General features: G+C 34.1%; 2 protein-coding genes and 1 long non-coding RNA gene across 3 annotated transcripts; all 3 read left to right on the top strand.

Annotated features, from left to right (window-relative positions):
- The first annotated feature begins 2,858 nt into the window (after positions 1-2,858).
- Positions 2,859-3,812, top strand: LOC123885107. Its single transcript, XR_006801078.1, has 3 exons — positions 2,859-2,995; positions 3,255-3,344; positions 3,522-3,812. It is a non-coding gene; the product is annotated as an uncharacterized LOC123885107 (long non-coding RNA).
- A 5,806-nt stretch (positions 3,813-9,618) lies between these two features.
- On the top strand, positions 9,619-11,640 carry LOC123887448 (heme chaperone HemW). Its single transcript, XM_045936766.1, has 2 exons — positions 9,619-10,498; positions 10,825-11,640. Exons 1-2 carry the CDS (start codon positions 9,720-9,722, stop codon positions 11,486-11,488), a joined length of 1,443 nt encoding a protein of 480 aa, XP_045792722.1. The 5' UTR covers positions 9,619-9,719; the 3' UTR covers positions 11,489-11,640.
- A 3,002-nt stretch (positions 11,641-14,642) lies between these two features.
- On the top strand, positions 14,643-17,248 carry LOC123887156 (adenine/guanine permease AZG2-like). The gene has a single exon (XM_045936444.1). It carries the CDS (start codon positions 15,299-15,301, stop codon positions 16,898-16,900), a length of 1,602 nt encoding a protein of 533 aa, XP_045792400.1. The 5' UTR covers positions 14,643-15,298; the 3' UTR covers positions 16,901-17,248.
- The last annotated feature ends 3,116 nt before the right edge of the window (positions 17,249-20,364 follow it).

Raw genomic sequence — 20,364 nt, 5'->3', positions numbered from 1 at the left:
AGGTAAAGACAAGTCCAAGAATTTTTCACAAAAACCAGGAAAATTTGATGCTAAATCTGAATCCTTCAAGAAAGGAGGAGGAACATCAAATACACAGAAAAAGGACAAAAGTCATATTCAATGCTATAATTGTGAAAAATGGGGGCATTATGCATCTGATTGTAGATCAAAGAAGGTGCAAGATAATGATGATGAAGCTAATTTTGTACAAGACAAAGAAGATAAAGGAGCTGTAACCTTTATGGCAACTATATCTGATGAACTGTGTGAAACCAGTGGAGCATATGCTGCTAGGGTTAACTGTGTCAGTGGAGCATGGTTCTTGGATACAGGCTGTTCAAATCATATGACAGGTCATAGAGATTGGCTTATCAGGTTTGATCAATCCAAGAAAAGCACAGTAAGACTAGCTGATAATAGTTCTATTCAGGCCATGGGAACAGGTGACATGGTAATCAAAAGAAGTAATGGAGATTCTGCGGTGATTGAAGAAGTCTTGTATGTGCCAGGTATGGGATGTAACTTGCTTAGTGTTGGTCAACTAATTGAAAAAGGTTTTTCAGTTATCATCAAGGATGAATATTTTGAGTTGTTTGACTCTGCAAATGTGTTAGTGTTGAGAACACCTCTAGCTAAGAACAGGACATTCAAAACTATGATTAACACTACAGCAGTTGAATGCATGAAAGTTGTGACTGATGAGATGCAAAGTTGGATTTGGCACCAAAGATTTGGTCACTTAAACTTTAGGTATCTCACTCAGCTAGTTAGCAAAGGGATGGTTACAGGCTTGCCAAGAATTGAAACACCAGACAAGTTATGTGATGGCTGCTTGATTGGCAAGCAATCTAGAAATACATTCAACAAATCACTACCAATGAGATCTTCAAGTGTGCTGGGAGTTGTCCATTCAGATGTATGTGGACCTTTTGATGTAAATTCTCTTGGTGGAAACAGGTATTTTCTGACCTTTGTAGATGAATATAGCAGAAAAATTTGGTTGTATTTGCTAAAAACAAAGGATGAAGCATTTGAGATTTTCAAAAACTTCAAAGTACTTGTTGAAAAACAAAGTGGCAAAAGCATAAAAATTCTTAGGACTGATGGTGGAGGAGAGTACAATTCTAAGATTTTTGAGTCCTTTTGCACTAGTCATGGGATAGAGCATGAAATCACTGCACCATATACTCCTCAGCATAATGGACTGGCAGAGAGGAGGAATAGAACTATACTAGACATGGCAAGATGTATGGTCAAACACAAAGGATTGCCTAAGTCATTTTGGGGAGAGGCAGTGAATACTGCAGTATATGTGTTGAACAGGTGTCCAACAAAGAAATTGAAAGATAAAGTGCCTGAGGAGATATGGACTGGTAAGAAGCCTAGTGTGAGTCACTTCAAAGTGTTTGGTGCTCTATGTCATAAGCATGTACCTGAGGCAAAGAGAAACAAGTTGGATGATAGGAGTGAACCTATGATCCTAGTGGGTTATCATGTGACTGGTGCTTATAAATTGTACAATCCAACTTCAAAGAAGATGATATATAGCAGAGATGTTATAGTGGATGAAGCTAAGAGCTGGGATTGGATAGCTGGTAGTAGTACTAGCAGGCCACAGTTAAGCCAAATTTCTGATGATGAAACTGATACAGTGGAGTCAAGTGAGGAAATTGAAGAAACTGAAGCACCAGTAGTGGCTAATCAAGACAACAATGTCATCATAGATAATGAAAGTGATGAAGCTACAGACAACAACAATGGCACCAGGAAATCAAATAGAACAAAGAAAGTACCTCCAAGAATACAAGACTGTATAACTGCAAATGACAATGAAGTAGATGAGGATGGTGATCTAGTACACTTTGCACTACTAGCAGGAGCATAACCTATAAACTACCTTGAAGCTATGAGTAACTTGAAATGGAAGCAAGCCATGGAAGAAGAGTTGTGTGCCATTGAGAAGAATCAGACATGGCAATTGGTTAAACTTCCAACAGGTAAGAAAGCTATAGCAGTCAAGTGGGTGTTCAAATTGAAGCTCAATCCTGATGGTTCAGTAGCAAAACACAAAGCAAGGCTAGTTGCTAGAGGTTTTTTGCAAAGAGAAGGTTTAGATTACTCAGAGGTTTTTTCACCTGTGGCAAGGATTGAGACTGTAAGGTTGGTTGTAGCCATAGCAAATGCAAACAGCTGGCCTATGTATCACTTGGATGTGAAATCTGCTTTTCTAAATGGTCCAATAGAAGAAGTGGTGTTTGTGACTCAACCACCTGGGTTTATGATTACAGGTAAAGAAAACATGGTATATAGGCTGAAGAAAGCTCTATATGGTTTAAAGCAAGCTCCCAGAGCTTGGAACAAAAGAATCGATGGGTTTCTTGTGAAGCAAGGTTTCAGTAAGTGCAAGTCAGAATATGGTGTTTATGTGCAAAAATCAACATCAAGCATCATCCTTATATGCTTGTATGTTGATGATTTGTTGGTTACAGGTAGTGACTTGGCTGAGATTAAGAAATTCAAGTCTGACATGATGAATGAGTTTGAGATGACAGACTTGCACTACAAAAAATTCGCCTGTTTACGGCGGTTTTTTAGTGGGGGTTTCTCCAAACCCCCGCAGAATACTACAAAAGTGACACGCGCGCAAATTTACCTTTTACTGGCAATTTGTTACTGGAGGTTTTCCAGAACCCCCGCAGTATACTTCAAATTAATTCCAATTCTTTTCACTCCCCGCTCTATACATTTTCCCTCTGGAGCTTTTTTGTTTTTTATTTTTATTTTCCCACTTTTTTATTTTCATTTCTTTTCCCACGTTTTTATTTTCGTTATATTTTTCTAAACCACAAAAAAAAAAAAAAAAAGAGAACATTGTTGTTAGTAACACGCAGAAGAACAACCGCTCCTCAAAAGTCTTTCGGTCGGCGCCGCTTCATGGTTAGTAATCAGTTCCAGGTTCAATTGTTCTCACTCCCCGCTCACAGTACTCTTCCAGGTTCAATTTCGTTAGAAAAGGAAACTCAACACTGTTGTTCGATTTTGTTAGAAAAGGAAACACAACACTGTTGTTTGATTTTGTTAACCTCAATTCCTTTTCAATTTATGATTTCTATTTGGTTTCAATAAATTTCGTTAGGGTTTCTATAATTTCTCTACTTAGGGTTTCAATGATTTATCTACTTAGCCTTTCCTTCTTCGTATGAATTGATTTGTCATTGAAAAGATTTGAAATGTTTTTTGTGTTCTTTTTGTAGACTGGTTAGACGAATAAGTGCATATAGTGTTGGTTGATTGAAAGTTGATTGTTAGAGGAAGGGAGTAACAACAAGAAAGAATCATTTGAGGTAATCATTGTCACTTATTTTTTAGTTTTATTGAGTGCATGTCAACTGTTTGATCAAAGTTCTTAATGGTTGGTTTTCCTTAAATTATTAGGTAACTATGAGGAAAAAAAAAATCACTCTTTTTTCCCTTTCTGTGTTTTTCTTGCTGTAACTGTTTTTTATATTTTTCTGCTATAGTTTAGGACTGGTTGTTGCAGCTCTCACTTGGACTGCCCTATTGGTTTTGGTTTTTTCTGTAGTGCCTCATGGACTTAGTTGTTCCATTGTATGTTTCTAACCCATGTAGCACTTCTTGTGCTTGTGGGCTTTATTAATAAATCTTTAGCTTCTAAAAAAAAAAAAACCCTTTGAACCCTTCTAATTCCCAAAGGTCAAAGCTCAATCAATCTATGTTTTGGCATAGAGAATCCTTATAGCATATATTGTGTCAAATTTAGGCCACTAATTTAGTATCTTGCCCTTTTTGGATAAAACCAGGTTACAAGAAAACTAGCCATTCTTGATTTCAATGTCTTCCAACATACTTTCAAGCCCCTTCAAATGATTTTCTGGAACATATAGTTCATTCTGGTGCTTGTTCTTATCAAGAAAGTTTGTAGCCTTTGTAATTGCAAGAATAATATTCTGGAGAGAAGTCTAGCCGTGGAAAATTGTATATTGAAACCCATAAAAAAAAGGATGGGTCAGTAGTAAATGATGCAGCAAAGAGTACAGTGGTAAGTTTAAATTGAATAATTATTGTTTTGGATGCATGTATTTTAACTATATTATTCTTTGACTTGGTGATCTTGTATATGCTAATAGGAACAAATTGAAGTGGGTTTGACTCAAAGCAGTGTTGATGAATCTGTAATTTCTCCTAATGATGTTGTCAGTAGAGTGCTTGGGCCTGAGCATCCTGGAAGAATGCGATGTTTGGGTATGACAGCAACTCCTACAAATACATTTACAAGCAATGTAGTCCGACTTTCACATTTAAGTAATTCTTCGACTGTTCCGTCTACATCATCGTCTAATTACTGGCAAGGAGAGTACACAAAGTTGGAAAGTGCATTTAAAGCTTATCTTATGATGAAAGAAGGAAGCATTCCTCAGGAAATGGCTAACATTTTGGGTTCATCAAATGTAAGTTCTTTTATTAGCTTATATCTTTGTTCCTAGCTAAGCTTTGTGATATTGTGGATGCAATTAAACATAGGTCCGTCCAATGGTTTGTAGCTTCAAGACATGGTGGTGTTTGTGTGTTTTATGAATGGGAAAAATTTCCTGAGACAAAACAGAGCCATCCTGTGATTATTTTAGCAGGTTGTGTGGCTTGACCTGAGACAAAACAGAGCCATCTTGTATGGACACAACACAACTGATTATTTATAGCCTAAGCAAAAAAACTCCAAAAGTTACAGTGAGTAATGAGTAGTACTCTAACTGTGATTCAATCATTTTCGGATGAATCACATGTCTCTGGTTTCCAAGAAGGAAACAAATGACAGTTTCCCAGTCACATTAAGACAGGTCTAAATTGGGTTATTGCTTCAGCATAAACAGGGTCACTGAATCCAGTGAGCTGAAGAATGTCTAGTTATAGCTTTGGGTTCATGTAAGTGTGTCTAGTTATATATATGTGACTATATTAGGTGTATATATATATATATATATATATATATATATATATATATATATATATATATATATATATATATATATATATATATATATATATATATATATATATATATATATATATATATATGTGTGACTATATTTAAATTAGTTGTAGCTTTGGGTTGCCATAGACAAGCCTCACTATGTTATGGATAATGTGACTATATTTAAATTAGTTGTAGCTTTGGGTTCATGTAAGTGTGTCTAGTTATATATATGTCACTATATTTAAGTTAGTTGAATAGCTTTGGGTTCATGAGTTCATCTGCATGTAAGTGTGTCTAGTTGTATATATTATTCTGGTGTGTAACATGCAAATGTGCCTAGTTATCTTCTTTTTGCATGTAAGTGGCTAGGGAGCTTTTTGTAGTGTTCTTTTGGTGTGTTGTTCTGTTGTTTATAATCCTAGAAAAAATGGCAGATGCAAAATTGAATTTCATTTTGGTTTGTTGTAACTGTGTTTGTTTATGGAAGCTTTGTCAAATATTTTAACTAATTAAATTGTTATTTTTATTTTCAGCCTGACGTTGCAAGTGAGCCTGATTCACCGTTTAATGCAAGAGGATCAAGTGGTGGAAGCAATATCTGATGCAAGATTATAATTAGGATTATTACATATTATAGTTTTATCAAACAACATTTTGTTGGGTTATTTTAACATGTGTTTTTGATTTGGAAGGGTGGTCAAGAGTGATATTAATTCTATATTTTGTGAGGATGAATTTTATGCTATTATGAATTGTTAAGTTACATTTGATATTAGACAATATTTATATATTTATGTTGTTTTGAACCAAGTTTATGTCATTATGGTTATATATTATATATTTATTTGGAATATGAGTGAAATAACTTTTTTTTTTTGGTAGAAAGTGAAATAACTTATTATATGCTTACAATATATATATTAAAAACTAAAAATAAACGTTCATGAAAGTATAAAAAATTAAATATAAAAACAAAATCCAGTATTGGTTTTACGGAGGTTAAAAACTCCCAGAAAATAAATATTTTAAATTCATCCAACATAGATTTTCTGGAGGTTATGAATTCCCAGAAATTAAAGAAACTAAACTGTGGGGGTTTAAAACCCCCTCACAATAACCTCCGCAGATTGAACATGATACCAGCGGTTTTCGCGAACTGCCGCAAGTAAGTAAATAACCGCCGCAACTATTCTATGGCAACCTATTACGCGGCAGTTTGAAAAAAATCCCAGAAAACATATTGCGGAGGTTGGAAACCCCCACTAAATAGGTGAACAACCGCCGCTAAAAGGCGCTTTTTTTTGTAGTGTTGGGAACAATTTCTTACTTCTTAGGTATTGAATTTTTGAATACTTCAAAAGGCTTAATGTTGCATCAAAGGAAGTATGCTGGTGAGATTTTGAAGAGATTCAACATGACAGATTGCACACCTGCTATAACACCCATGGAGACAAATCTCAAGCTAGAGAAAAATGAAAATGAAGATACTATAGATCCTACAATGTTCAAACAAATTGTTGGATCATTGAGATATCTATGTAATAGCAGACCAGACATATGCTTTGCAGTAGGATTGGTGAGTAGATTTATGGAGGATCCTAGGCAATCACACATGAAGGCTGCTACTAGAATTCTAAAGTACATAGCAGGCACACTAGACTATGGAATTCTCTTTCAAAAGTCAGCAAAGAATACAACGTTGGAGATTGTATGCTACTCAGATGCTGACTGGTGTGGTGACAAAGTGGATAGAAGAAGCACAACAGGTTACTTCTTCAAATTTTTGAAAGCTCCAGTTGCTTGGTGTTCAAGGAAGCAACCGGTAGTAGCTCTCTCTTCCTGTGAAGCAGAGTATATAGCTGGATCTTATGCAGCTTGTCAAGCCTTGTGGATGAGGTCAGTGTTGGAAGAATTAAAAATTGATGTGAAGAAACCAATTACATTGCAAATTGACAACCAATCTGCAATCAACTTAGCTAAAAATCCAGTGTTACATGGTAGAAGCAAGCACATAGAGGCTAGGTTTCATTTCTTAAGGGAGCAGGTAAATCAAGGGAGCTTGGAAGTTGTTCATTGTGCTACTGCTTCACAAATTGCTGATGTTATGACCAAGAGCTTGAAGATTGACAGGTTTCTGACTCTGAGAAATGAACTTGGAGTATTTCAACTTAGATCATGACGTATGGATTTGTTTTTAAGGGAGCATGTTGTTTTAATGTGTAAAATCAAATCCTATCCATGTTAGTTAGTTAGTTATAGTTTGTTATAACTAAACTAATAGTTAGTTGGAGAAGTTAGTTAACCACTTCATTATGGTTAAGCTAACTTGTAACACAAGTTAAGAGATTAGTTAGGAGTTAGTTTCAATTTTTGTCTATATAAAGCTATTAGCACATAGCTTATTGTAACTCTCATTCACTCTTGTTTTCATTAATAAAATCTCTTATCTTTCTCCCACATTGATTCATCACATTCATCTTCTAGTTTCTTAGTTTTTCTTCTTCATTTGGTTTGTGTACTAACAGAAGGTTGGAAACATTTTCTTTCATTTGGTAACTTAATTCATTCGAATAAGGGTTCTAAGGTAAGACATTTGGTTTGGTTAGCTACAACTTGGTGTATTTGGAGGCTACGAAATAATATTATATTTAGGGGGGGAGTACTACCTAATGTTGATCAATTAATTGATCAAATCAAATTCATTTCTTGACTTTGGTTTATAGGTTACTCGGGTAGATATAGTGACTTTGTGTTTACAGATTGGCTCAGACAACCTTTAGAGTGTCTTAAAAAACTCTAAGAGCCCTTGTGTTGTATTGTAAGATTTTGAGTACTCCTTGTACTACTTATTAATACAACTTTTGCTTATAAAAAAAAATAGTTTGTAAGTTTTAGGTCAATTATCAATGCTTAGGTTAAACACCTTTATTCATATTTGAACTCACGAAATTTACAGTGGTGTTTGTGAAAAAAATTATATGGCCTTTGTCGCTTCTTCTATGAAAAAAAGAAAATCAATGAATAAATGATAAAATCAACATTTATTATGAAGCAAATATGAGATTTTACAATAAACTATGAGTGTGTTTGATATGCTAAACAATAGGAAATTGAATATGACAACTTCACATATATTGTGTTTGATTTTGAAAGTGTTTGTAGATTGAACAACCTAGGAGATTAGAGATCGGACAAAAGTTAAAAATTTTGTTTCCCACTAAATTAGTACGGCAATTTTTTATCCTCTTTACATGTTGTCTAAAATACGAAAATAATCTTTTGCCCATATAAACATTATATAAAGTAAAATTTATTCAACATTAAACGTTTGTCACGTATTGTCTTCTCTGTCTATTACTCACCCCTTGCAAAATCAAACGGAAACTATAATGATATAAGTCCCGTTTGGATTAGCTTGTTTTTGAATTTATGCAAACAACTTATGCAATATTTATGTATTATTATAAGTTTGTCAAGGTAGTTTATGATAAAATAGCTTATAAAAATACAATTTTCACTAATATGAACTTATAAAATATCATAAAAATTAATTTATATTGCATAAGCTGTTTACATAAGCTTAAAAATAAGCTAATTCAAACGAGGGAATAGTACCAAAGCATTCAACGTACCTTAATTTTTATTTATTTCTTGACTAAACGTAACTTAAATTAAAATCTATAATATATATATATATATATATATATATATATATATATATATATATATATATATATATATATTATCTATATATATAATTCCTAGATAGTTCTCCTACTATCCATCTTAACCCTAATCCACATCACCCATTTACATCCAATTAAATCACACAATAATGCCACATCACTTCCTTATATTATATCATTTTCATCTCTATTTTTTTTTTCCACATCACTTCCTTATATTATATCATTCTCATCTCTATTTTTTTTTGTTTTTATATTATATCAATCTCATAATAAATAATAAAGAATTATGATTCTCCAATTATCCAAAAATTGATGTCACAAGATGTTACAATTTTCTACATTATTATTGAATTATACCTCTCCAATTATCCAAAAATTGATGTCACAAGATGTTACACTTTTCTACATTATTATAATATTTCTTAGTGACAATGAAGATGAACATAGTTGGATTCTCTTTCAACATTTATCTCATTTAAATGTCAACCGTTTTCATAGAAACAACAAAGAGTTTATAATTTAGTCACACAAAAAAATACGAAGAGTGTATACATTATTGATTTAATTACATTATAATTTTAGAGAAGAGTGAAGGTTATGCAAAAAGTTAGGTTATGGAATTGAAATATATAATAATCATTATCATTATCATATTTCATTCAATTTTAGTGTGTCGCCTATGCGTTGCACTATTGCATTGGCTGGCGCACCCCACAAAAAAAAAATATTTCATTCAATTTTGATGGTCTGTACTCATTCTCTATACATATAGGTATATATATTGGTTGGAGGAAGTGATAAGTACATCACTTTTATATTATTATTATTATTATTATTATAATTTTCATTTTATAATACTTATTGTTACAATTTATACGAATAATTTTTCAACATTGTAATATAAAATATCACATAACACCTGTGCATCGCACGGGTGTGGGACTAGTAGATTTATAGATAAAAAGAAACTGTTTCCTCTACATTTTTCTCTGCAAACACAATCCTCTCCACTTTCTACTACGGTTACGTGCTGCACAATGCTGAAATCAACATTCACACCAATTTACTGGCTGCTAGCGCCTAAGCCAAAACCACAAAAACTCTCACCAAACTTAATCAAAAACACCTTTTCAAACAGCACACCACATGTTCGACAAAATTCCTCACTCAAACACAATCCCACCATTACCCCTACTTCAGCTTACATTCACCTCCCTTTCTGTAGAAAACGTTGCTACTATTGTGACTTTACCATTGTCGCTCTCGGCTCTGCTTCAACCCAAACACACGACGACCCACGTGTCATAAACTACATACAATTGCTCTGCAGAGAAATAAACGCCACTAAAATGGAAGAAAAACCCGCGCCTCTTCAAACAGTGTTTTTTGGAGGTGGGACACCCTCTTTGGTTCCTCCAAATATGGTTTCCGATGTTTTGGAGACACTGAAGATGAAATTTGGGTTGAGTGAAAGTGCTGAAATTTCAATGGAAATGGACCCGGGTACATTTGATTATAAGAAGATGCAAGAGATGATGTTGTTGGGAGTTAACAGAGTTTCTTTGGGAGTTCAAGCTTTTCAGGAGAAGCTGTTGAAGAGTTGTGGGAGGGCACATGGTTTGGAAGAGGTTCATGAGGCTATTGATATTGTCAAAAAGTGCGGGGTTGAGAATTGGAGCATTGATCTTATAGCTTCACTACCTCATCAGACTAGTGACATGTGGGAGGAAAGTCTAAGACTCGCTATTGAAGCACAACCAACACATGTTTCTGTTTATGATTTGCAAATCGAACAAGGCACAAAGTTTGGAAAGCTGTAAGTGGCACCCTTATTATAGAACACTTTCTGTTATTAATTCCGTATGAAAACAATAAATAGTTTCTAGTTTTTTATACATCTGCCTCGTTAGTTCATTACATTTTGTCAATATATAACGACACTACTGACTAATAGGACGAGAGTGACAAAACAACACACTCAACTTACATTAAGGGATGAAGTAGGAGAAAGTGTGTAAGTTAGGGACGAAATTGGTGGCTTAGTCTTTACACGCACGCACAAGTAGCAATAATAGCAATCTTTGTTTCATTTTTTAAGCTTTATTATAATGATTTGCAAGCTGAAGGAGAAAATGTTAACAGGTATGCACCAGGGGAATTTCCACTGCCTTCCGAGACACAGTCAGCTGATTTTTATAAGATGGCTTCAAAAATGCTTTGTGACGCAAATTATAACCATTATGAAATCAGCAGTTACTGTAAGAATGGTTATGAGTGCAAACACAACTTTATCTATTGGAAGAACAAGCCTTTCTATGCCTTTGGCCTCGGCTCTACTAGTTTTATTGGTGGGTTGAGGTTTTCCAGACCCAAGAAGATGAATGAGTACACAAAATTCGTGCAAAATTTGGAAAATGGATTGATAAATAGCTCATCCGATGACAACATTAATTGCAAGGACACTGCCACAGATGTTGTGATGTTGTCCCTGAGAACTGCAAGAGGCCTAGACTTGAAGCGTTTCCAAGAATCATTTGGCAACTCTCTGGTTTTGTCTCTGCTTGAGGTTTACAAACCTTATGTTGAGAGTGGACGTGTGATTTTCTTGGATGAGCAAAGGAGAACCATTAGAATAGATGAAATCAACAATTCTCTTTTTTATGAAACTAACTCAGAAAGGAGAGTGGCTTATATGAGGCTAAGTGATCCAAATGGTTTCCTTTTATCAAATGAATTAATATCCCTTGCTTTTGGGGTTATTGACTCTTGGAACGATTATCCTTCTGCACTCCAAGAAGCTACTTGAACATATGATCATCTATATGTTAATACAACACACAAGACACAAGTTATAGCTAATGTTGTAAAGCAATTATTTTGTGCCTATTTTTATGAGATGGGATTGTTCTTCAAAAATTTATCTCTCTTTGTTTATGGATTTAATTGTATGCCTCTTGATTTGTTTGTTTTCTCCACTGTTTTGATTTAATTCATTTTAGATATCATTGGGTTGATGATTGGAATATCCCCTAAGAGAGAATATGTTAGGGATGGAAAAATCACAAAGATAATTGTGTTTGAATTAACTGACGGGTAGTTCACTGGTTTCTTTAGTTGAAAGCATCTTTTTTTGGTTGTGTTTATGTTTGTTGAATATAAATCCGGCGTTGTTCTTTCTTTGGTGGCTTATATCGTACTTGGAAAATGGAGTGAGACTGCTAAGAAGAGAAATAGAATAACTTTGCTTGCTCAATTGGCTGCCGAAGAAGCCTCAAGTGTATTATTCTCATTCAGAAAATGAACTTCGTCATGAACGTGCAAGGTGTTCTACTCCGGATAAAACTCGCTGCTCCAGATGCAAGTTTGTTAGGTACTGATAGTTCTTTTAACACATTGTTGCTATGAATCTGTTTTCTTTTTCCCCCTTTCCCTTGTCTGTTTTCTCTTACACTTGATGTCCTTTTGCAGCGGTTTTTTGTTCAATGGTTCTTCTTTGGCATATGACTAGAACAATGGTTCCAACACAAATTTCCAACCATCTCTTAAGAGGAAAAGGAACCTATCAGGAAATCCAGGTAATTAATTCACTTTTAATTAATTCTAAAACAACCAACTCAGTTTTTACATATATTCTTGGTTTTAAGCAACAAGTTCTAACTATTAATTAGTTTTACAAGATTTTATTTATTTAAATATGATAATCAAATGAAAGTTAGAGAGCAATATTATATAGCAACAGTTATTGTATATTTTTATTTGTGGAAAAACACAATATATTTCTTCAACCTTCTCATTGATTAATTCTAAGTATAAAAAAACAGTGATGCATAGTTTGCTACTAAAATATGGTCACAAAGTTTTTCCATTCAAACATGATATCTCACAGAAGGCCAAAATAAATATTTTGTTACGTGGTATGCTTAATTTATTAATTAATTAATTAGAGTGCATTTACTTAAGATAAGGCTCCATGAAATTATAGGACAAGCCTTGATCTGGTATAAAAGACAAAGATTTTATAAGAGGGATATGTTTTAATTAAGTTAGAATGTAATAATTATAGCTAAAATAATTGATGAATTATTGGTGTGTGTGAGTATCGAATGAAGAACAGAAACTCAATTATTGCCTTGCGGTTCACAAACAATCATCGATTGTTCGCTGTTGACTTTTATTGACTCATATTTTCTCATTTTATTTTTTCTTTGTTGGCAAATGCTAAATAGTGCCCCCGGGCACTCTTTAAACCCTTAAATAGTATGCTTTTTATAGAATTTTTATCGAAATGCGTAAAGTCAACGCATTGGAAATTGTAATGTTTAACTTTTTGAATAAAAAGTTTCTTTAAATGAAATGCTTAAAGAGTGCCCCGGGGGCACTCGTTAGCAAGACCCTTCTTTGTTTCACGCGCGCACACATACTCCCTCCGGTCACTATTATAAGCAAACAACCACTTTTTAGCTTCATTCAAAAACTGATGTAAGAGGTAATTGATTATGCCGTACCAAAAAAGAAAAACTGAGTTAATGTTTATTTAATTTTATGATCTTTTAGGTTATGTTTGGATGGATGAAACATTTAGGTTTTAGTTTTTGAATTCTTGAACAAGAATGGAATAAATTTTATTCATTCTTCCAAGGATAAAATTAAATCTGTTATATTATTAATTTAGTTTTATTTCATCATAATACATCTGAATAATTAATTTGTGATTTTCTTCCAAAAGGAACAATGGTGGAAGCAAAAAAACCACTTCATAAAATAAATGTACTATATGTAAAAAAATTACTTTTAAGTGAAATAAAAAACAATCATGTATAAATGTTGTATAGTTTATCAACCGACCTTTATTTATGTAATAAATAAGAAAAGTAATATAAAGAGGGGAAAAGAACACAAAAAGAAGAGCCTAACTATTTACTAATTACTTTCCATTCTATAATAATAGTGGTATTTCCTAATCTTTCTCAAATGATGCCAAATTTTAAAGCTCTCTCAATAGTATTGTTTAACATATGGTATCTTAATTCTCAAAAGATGAACCAATAGCAGTCTCTACACTCTTCAAAGGTCAAGGGACCATACTCCAAATATTATATAAATAAAATACACCTATACATATGCTCAAAAGATAAAAAGAATAACATCAATTGGATCACGCATGCAATAAATACAATTTTATATTCATGCCTTTGACATTCAAAGTTGAAGTGTACTTTCTCCGATCTCATATATATGTAAAAATTGACTTTTTAGATTCATTGAAAAAATAAGATATTCAGTATATATTATTGACTAGATATTTTTTTTTCAATGAATCTAAAATGTTAATTTTTGCTTATATATGAGATCGAAGCGAATACCATACAAATACGAATATTATAAAATTGTAAAAATCCAAAACGGATATTTTGGTTTGGGCTGCAGCTGCAGGCTGGCTAAGTTCTGTTTTGCCTCCATTAGTGACCAGAAGTTAAGGTCACTAGTTGGAATAAAGTTAAAGGTAAAATTTAGCTTACATGTTTATTCTACTTGTTAAACAAAAAGCTTACACATTCTTGAAACTTTATATGTCATAGTGCAATTGGAATATCACAAGTAACGAGAAAGGAGGACAACTTTTGAATAAAAATTACATGGGTCATGTTAACTTGTGCCCTAAGGGCACATGTTAAGCTACCTAAAAATAGAAATATAGCATTAAATGATACAAAGAATTTAATGTTTAGATAATTGAATACACCACAAGTTCAATAAATTTTTTCCACATTTATCTTCTTAACATGTGCCCTTAAGGGCACAAGTTAACATTCTCCAAATTACATAATCACAAGGAAAATATTCTTACTCTGAAAATGGACAAAAATTATTTCAAAATCACTAATCCTCCTCTAAATTTTTTGAGCTCAAATATGATTGTAATTTGTGTCACATTTTTAAGGACATGATAAATATTCTGTTGATATGTCTTAGTCATTGCTTAGGTCTAATCACGAATTTTTTTATGTTACATGTGATTAGTTCCTCTCTTGGTCATCAAGAACTCAAAATTCAAAATAAATAAACATTATACCATAACAGAACAGAACCATCAAAGGTGTAAAAAATAAAATAAAATGAAAATTAGCATTATAGAAAACTTTCATTATTACTTAAATATATACTCCATTCGTTTCAAAATATAAGCAAAAATTGACCAACAAAGTTAATATATTTGATCTAAATTTTGAATCAAGTTTCTTTGACACATTTTTGTTTATATTTTGGGACGGAGGGAGTATTTCATTGTTAATTATTTAATACAAAAGTAAGTACTAGTAGTAGTGCTAGTTGGTAATCCCTCACTCTCTCTTAACTAAAGAACAAAACCATATAAATAAGTAGCCATGTAGTGAGGTATGCAAAGCATATTCACCAACCACTTTCTATTTTCAAACTTCCAATTCCACTCTCTTCTTTCTTCATGGTATATTCACTTACTCCCACTACTGCATGATTTCCATTGTCCTCTATATTCTACACACAAAAAATATCTTCATCATATACCTATCATATCACCATATATAACTTTGTAAGTTATTTCACATCATACTCTAAACAATTGATAAAGAGAAACATGGGAGGAGGAAAAGCATGTGGTGTATTTTCAAGGCTAACAAAGTCATGGACACAAATGGAGAAATCTGTAAACGATGCCGTTACCAACAGCTTTATAGGAACATACTTCAAGTTACAAGCAAGAAAAACATGTTTCACTAGAGAACTCCGAGCGGCAACCGCTACTTTTCTCACCATGGCTTACATCATAACTGTCAACGCCACCATCCTTACCGCCTCTGGCGGAACCTGCTCCGTTGCAGACTGTTCTCCTCCGGCGACACAAGATTGCACCCTCAAGCCTAATAATGCTGGCTATGAAGCTTGCCTATCCAAAACAAAAAATGACTTGGTGGTAGCAACTTCTGTAACTGCCATGGTTGCTTCTGTTGCTATGGGCTTTTTAGCAAACCTTCCTTTAGGCCTTGCTCCAGGTATGGGGCCTAATGCTTATTTAGCTTTTAACCTTGTTGGCTATCATGGAAGTGGCTCAATTTCATATCAAACTTCAATGGCTATTGTTTTAGTTGAAGGTTGTGCTTTTCTTTTAGCTTCTGCTTTTGGTTTAAGAGGTAAACTTGCTAAGCTTATACCAAAATCTATTAGGCTTGCTTGTGCTGCTGGCATCGGGCTGTTTATTGCTTTTGTGGGCCTTCAAGTTAACCAAGGCATTGGGCTTATTGGGCCTGACGCTGCAAATTTGGTTACAATGACGGCCTGTAAAAGCATTGACCCGGAAACTGGGGATTGTTTGGGTGGGAAACTGCAAAGTCCTAAATTCTGGCTTGGTGTTATTGGTTTTCTTATCACAAGTTATGGTTTAATGAAGAATGTTAAAGGTAGCATGATATATGGTATTCTGTTTGTGACTTTTGTGTCTTGGTTTAGACACACTGAAGTTACTTATTTTCCTGATACATTAAGTGGTGATGAGAATTTTAGTTATTTCAAGAAAATAGTCGATTTTCATAAGATTGAATCAACTGCTTGGGTTTTTAGTTTTACTGATTTTAATAAAAGGGAAGTTTGGGAAGCTTTGGCTACTTTGTTTTATGTTGATGTAATAGCTATGACAGGTATAATGTATACTATGGCCGAGATTGGTGAGTTTGTCGACGAAAATGGAAATTTTGAAGGTGAATATATGGCTTATATTGTTGATGCAGCTGGAACTATTGTAGGGTCAGCATTAGGTGTTACAACAACTGCAACATTTGTTGAATCATCAGCTGGAATGAGAGAAGGTGGTAGGACAGGATTAACTGCTGTGATTATCGGTTTGTTTTTCTTTTTGTCATTGTTTTTCACTCCTCTTTTGTCAAGTGTTCCTCCATGGGCTATAGGTCCTTCACTGGTAATGGTTGGTGTAATGATGATGAAAGTTGTGAAGGATATTGACTGGACAAATATAAAGGAAGCTGTTCCGGCTTTTGCTATAATGCTTCTTATGCCTCTAACTTATTCCATAGCAAATGGAATTGTTGCTGGCATTGGTCTTTATGTTGCTCTTAGTCTTTTTGACTATGCTGCAAGTATCATAATTTGGTTGGGGAAAATGAGAAGAATTTTGATCAAGGAGCATAATCAAGTGTCTGCCACTGCAACAATGGAAATTGTTTGAAATGTCGTGGTTGGTTTGGTTGTCAATTTTGGATGACTTTTAGGGTATCCTTGGTTGTCAAGTTATATGACCTATGCAGTCGCAAGATAAATTGCATTCAAAGTATTAGTAGCAGTAGCCTAGTGAGGGTGGTTTATGAAGCAGACATTTTTCAAATTAGGCGTGTTTCGGTGTCGGTGTCCACGATACCGATACTTATGATTACACTGAATTATGTCATTTTTTCAACTTATTATCAGTGTCGACGTGTCAGTGTCCATGTCGTGTCCGGTGTCTGTATCTTGTGTCCGTGCTTCATAGGTGGTTTTGTATATTTATTTAAGTTGAAGTGAAAATTGTTATTCTGTGTGGGACCAAGTAGTTATTATAGGTTTATTTATATATAATGGCACCTCATTTGATCTCGAAAAACAATTCATAGATTTTATCACCCAAAAATATAATTACTACCTTGTATAAAATAATGTTATCCATTTTCTACCAAAATAAAAATAAAAATAATGTTATCCATTGAAAGAGATAAAACAATGTTATGAAATATGTTTATAATATTTAAAAAACATAGAGACCAGTATACCGGTTGAATCTATCCAAACCCATCTTTGTCTAATAACCGAAGTTAGTTACACAAAGAACCAAAGTTAGTTACAAGCAAAAACCATAATCTGTTTTTCAAGAAAAATCTGATTCAAGCTTCCATGGCTGAATCAAGCAACTATATGCAACCTTCTATACCAAGATTTGATGGCTTCTATGATCATTGGGCCATGCTTATGAAAAATTTGTTGCGTTCTAAAGAGTATTGGGATTTGATCGAGAATGGCGTGATTGTAGCACCTGCAAATGCAACGCAGGAGCAATTGAAGTCAGCAGAAGAGAGTAGATTGAAGGATTTAAAAGCAAAGAACTATCTCTTTCAAGCAATTGATCGAACAGTTCTTGAAACCATTCTTTCTAGGGATACAACCAAAGAAATTTGGGATTCTATGCGATTGAAGTATCAAGGATCGACCAAAGTAAAAAGAGCACAGTTGCAGGCTCTGAGGAAAGAATATGAATCTCTGAATATGAAGATTGGAGAGTCAATTGATGATTACTTCTCACGCACTCTCACCATTGTTAACAAGATGAAGATGCATGGTGAAGCCATGACTCAAGGTACAGTAGTTGAAAAGATCTTGCGTTCTTTAACTTCAAGATTCAACTATATATGTGGCTTGTTCAATTGAAGAATCGAACGATGTCACCACCTGGACTGTGGATCAATTGCAAAGCAGTTTGCTGGTTCATGAATACAGAATGAAGGGCCAGAGAGATGAGGAACAAGTCTTGAAAATGAGTAACAATGGTGGCAGAGGAAGAGGACGTGGAGGTAGAGATGGTGGCAGAGGGAGAGGACGTGGCAGAGGTAGATTCAATAAAGAAAATATTGAATGCTACAAATGTCACAAATTAGGTCACTTTCAATCTGAATGTCCAAATTGGGAAGAAGATAATGCAAATTATGCTGAATTTGAATTTGATGAGGGTGGAGAAATCTTGCTCATGGCTCAAGAAACTAAAGCAATTCAAAGCAACAATGACAGTAGGTATGAAATTTGGTTTCGAGATTCAGGATGCAGTAATCATATGGTAGGAAATAAAGATTGGCTATTTGACTATGATGATAGTTTCAAAGATTCAGTGAAATTGGGTGATGATTCAAAAATGGATGTGGTTGGAAAAAGGAATTTGAAATTATGCATTGCAGGGTATGTTCAAATTCTCACTAATGTGTACTACCTTCCTGGCCTGAAGAACAATTTGCTAAGCATAGGCCAATTGCAGCAGAAAAATCTCACAATAGTGTTCAAGAATGATACTTGTAAAGTGTACCATGAAGAAAAAGGATTGATTATGTTCACTCATATGTCAATGAATAGAATGTACATAATCAAAGCACCAGTATTGATTCCAAATTGTTTCAAAGCAGCTCAAAGTAATGATGCTCAGCTCTGGCATCAAAGATATGGACACTTAAGCTTCAAAGGGATCAACATTTTGGCTCAGAAGAAGATGGTACAAGGCCTACCATATGTGAAGGAACCTGAACAAAAGTGTGACAGCTGCATGAAGGGAAAGCAACAGAGAGACTCAATGCCAAAGCAAAAGTGTGACTCCAAGTTTTATGTGTTCTGACTTTATTTGTCATAATTTTGAGCTAAAAAGGGGGAGTAATTACTCTCTGATTTTGATTGTCTGATATGCATGGTATGAAGACAGATGCTACAGCATCTGGCATATGTAGTAGTAGTGTGTGTGTGTATTACTATGATGATGCATGACTTTAGGGGGAGTGTTGCATGAAGTGAGGGGGAGTAGAATATATTTTTCTGCTACTCTAGTCATATGCAAGTTGTGTGCAAGTTATGTTCTATCCGCTGTCGAATGCCTCTGATTTTACTTTTCTTCTTAGCTGTGTGTTCAAGTTGACTTGAAGGAAAGGGTTCTCTATATCTCTCCACAAAGATTGGTCTAAGATTGTTTTAGCCAAAATTTGTCAAAGGGGGAGATTGTTGGGTTTTGAATATTGGCTACAATTTTGCAAAAACATCCTAAGCCAATTGTTGTACCCAAATGCTGTAGAATGCCTGTACAACATGTGTCTCCAGGAAACAGAACGCGCTATAACTCTGTTTTCATATCTTTTGAAGATTTAATTTACAAATATGATTGAGCTTTTCCAGCAAGCCAAAACGCGTTTGTTACTGAAAGATATTAAAAAGTCGGTTTGTTTTATTTGTTACAAAAATATATTTCAATATTTTTGTTTCAAATCTTTTAGATTGAAGAAATATTTTTTGGAGTAAATCTTTTCTCAAAAATATATTTTTGGGATTGAAGAGTTTGTTGAAGATTTATTTTTCCAGCAAATCTTGCGAGCTGTCATTGAAGATTTGATCAAATAATTCTGAAGATTTAACTTGAAGACCAAGATTATTGAAGACTATAAATACATAGGCCTAAACGATGTATTCTTTATGTAATCTAAACCGTGTTCTACAAAGCTTGAGTTTTAGAGTTTAGAGTGTTTTAATTGTGAGCCTTTCTTGTATCACGTTGATGCAAGCTTAGGACTGTGTTTGAGTTGTAATTTGTGTACTAACTCCAAAGCTTTTAAGCAAGGAGGTTAGGTAGTGTGTAATCGTAACCTTAAGCTTTTAAGTACGGGTTGCTATTAGTATATGTGAACCTACTCTTAAGCTTTGAAGTATAGAGTTAGGATTTGTCTTTGAAGGGTGACTTCACAATTGGTTTGTTACTGAGTTTAAATCACACGTTGTGTGATTGAGAGGAAGTGAGAGGGGTCTCATATCTAGGAGTTCCTAGGTAAAAGTTAACACGGGAAGTGATTAAGTGAGGAGTTGTAAACGAGGGAGTTTAGCTCTGAATTAATACTACTGATAGTGGATTTCCTTCCTGGA

This window comes from Trifolium pratense, linkage group LG5 (genome assembly GCF_020283565.1).
Source record: "Trifolium pratense cultivar HEN17-A07 linkage group LG5, ARS_RC_1.1, whole genome shotgun sequence".
Taxonomy (NCBI): domain Eukaryota; kingdom Viridiplantae; phylum Streptophyta; class Magnoliopsida; order Fabales; family Fabaceae; genus Trifolium; species Trifolium pratense.
This window is presented reverse-complemented; position numbering and strand designations above follow the sequence as displayed.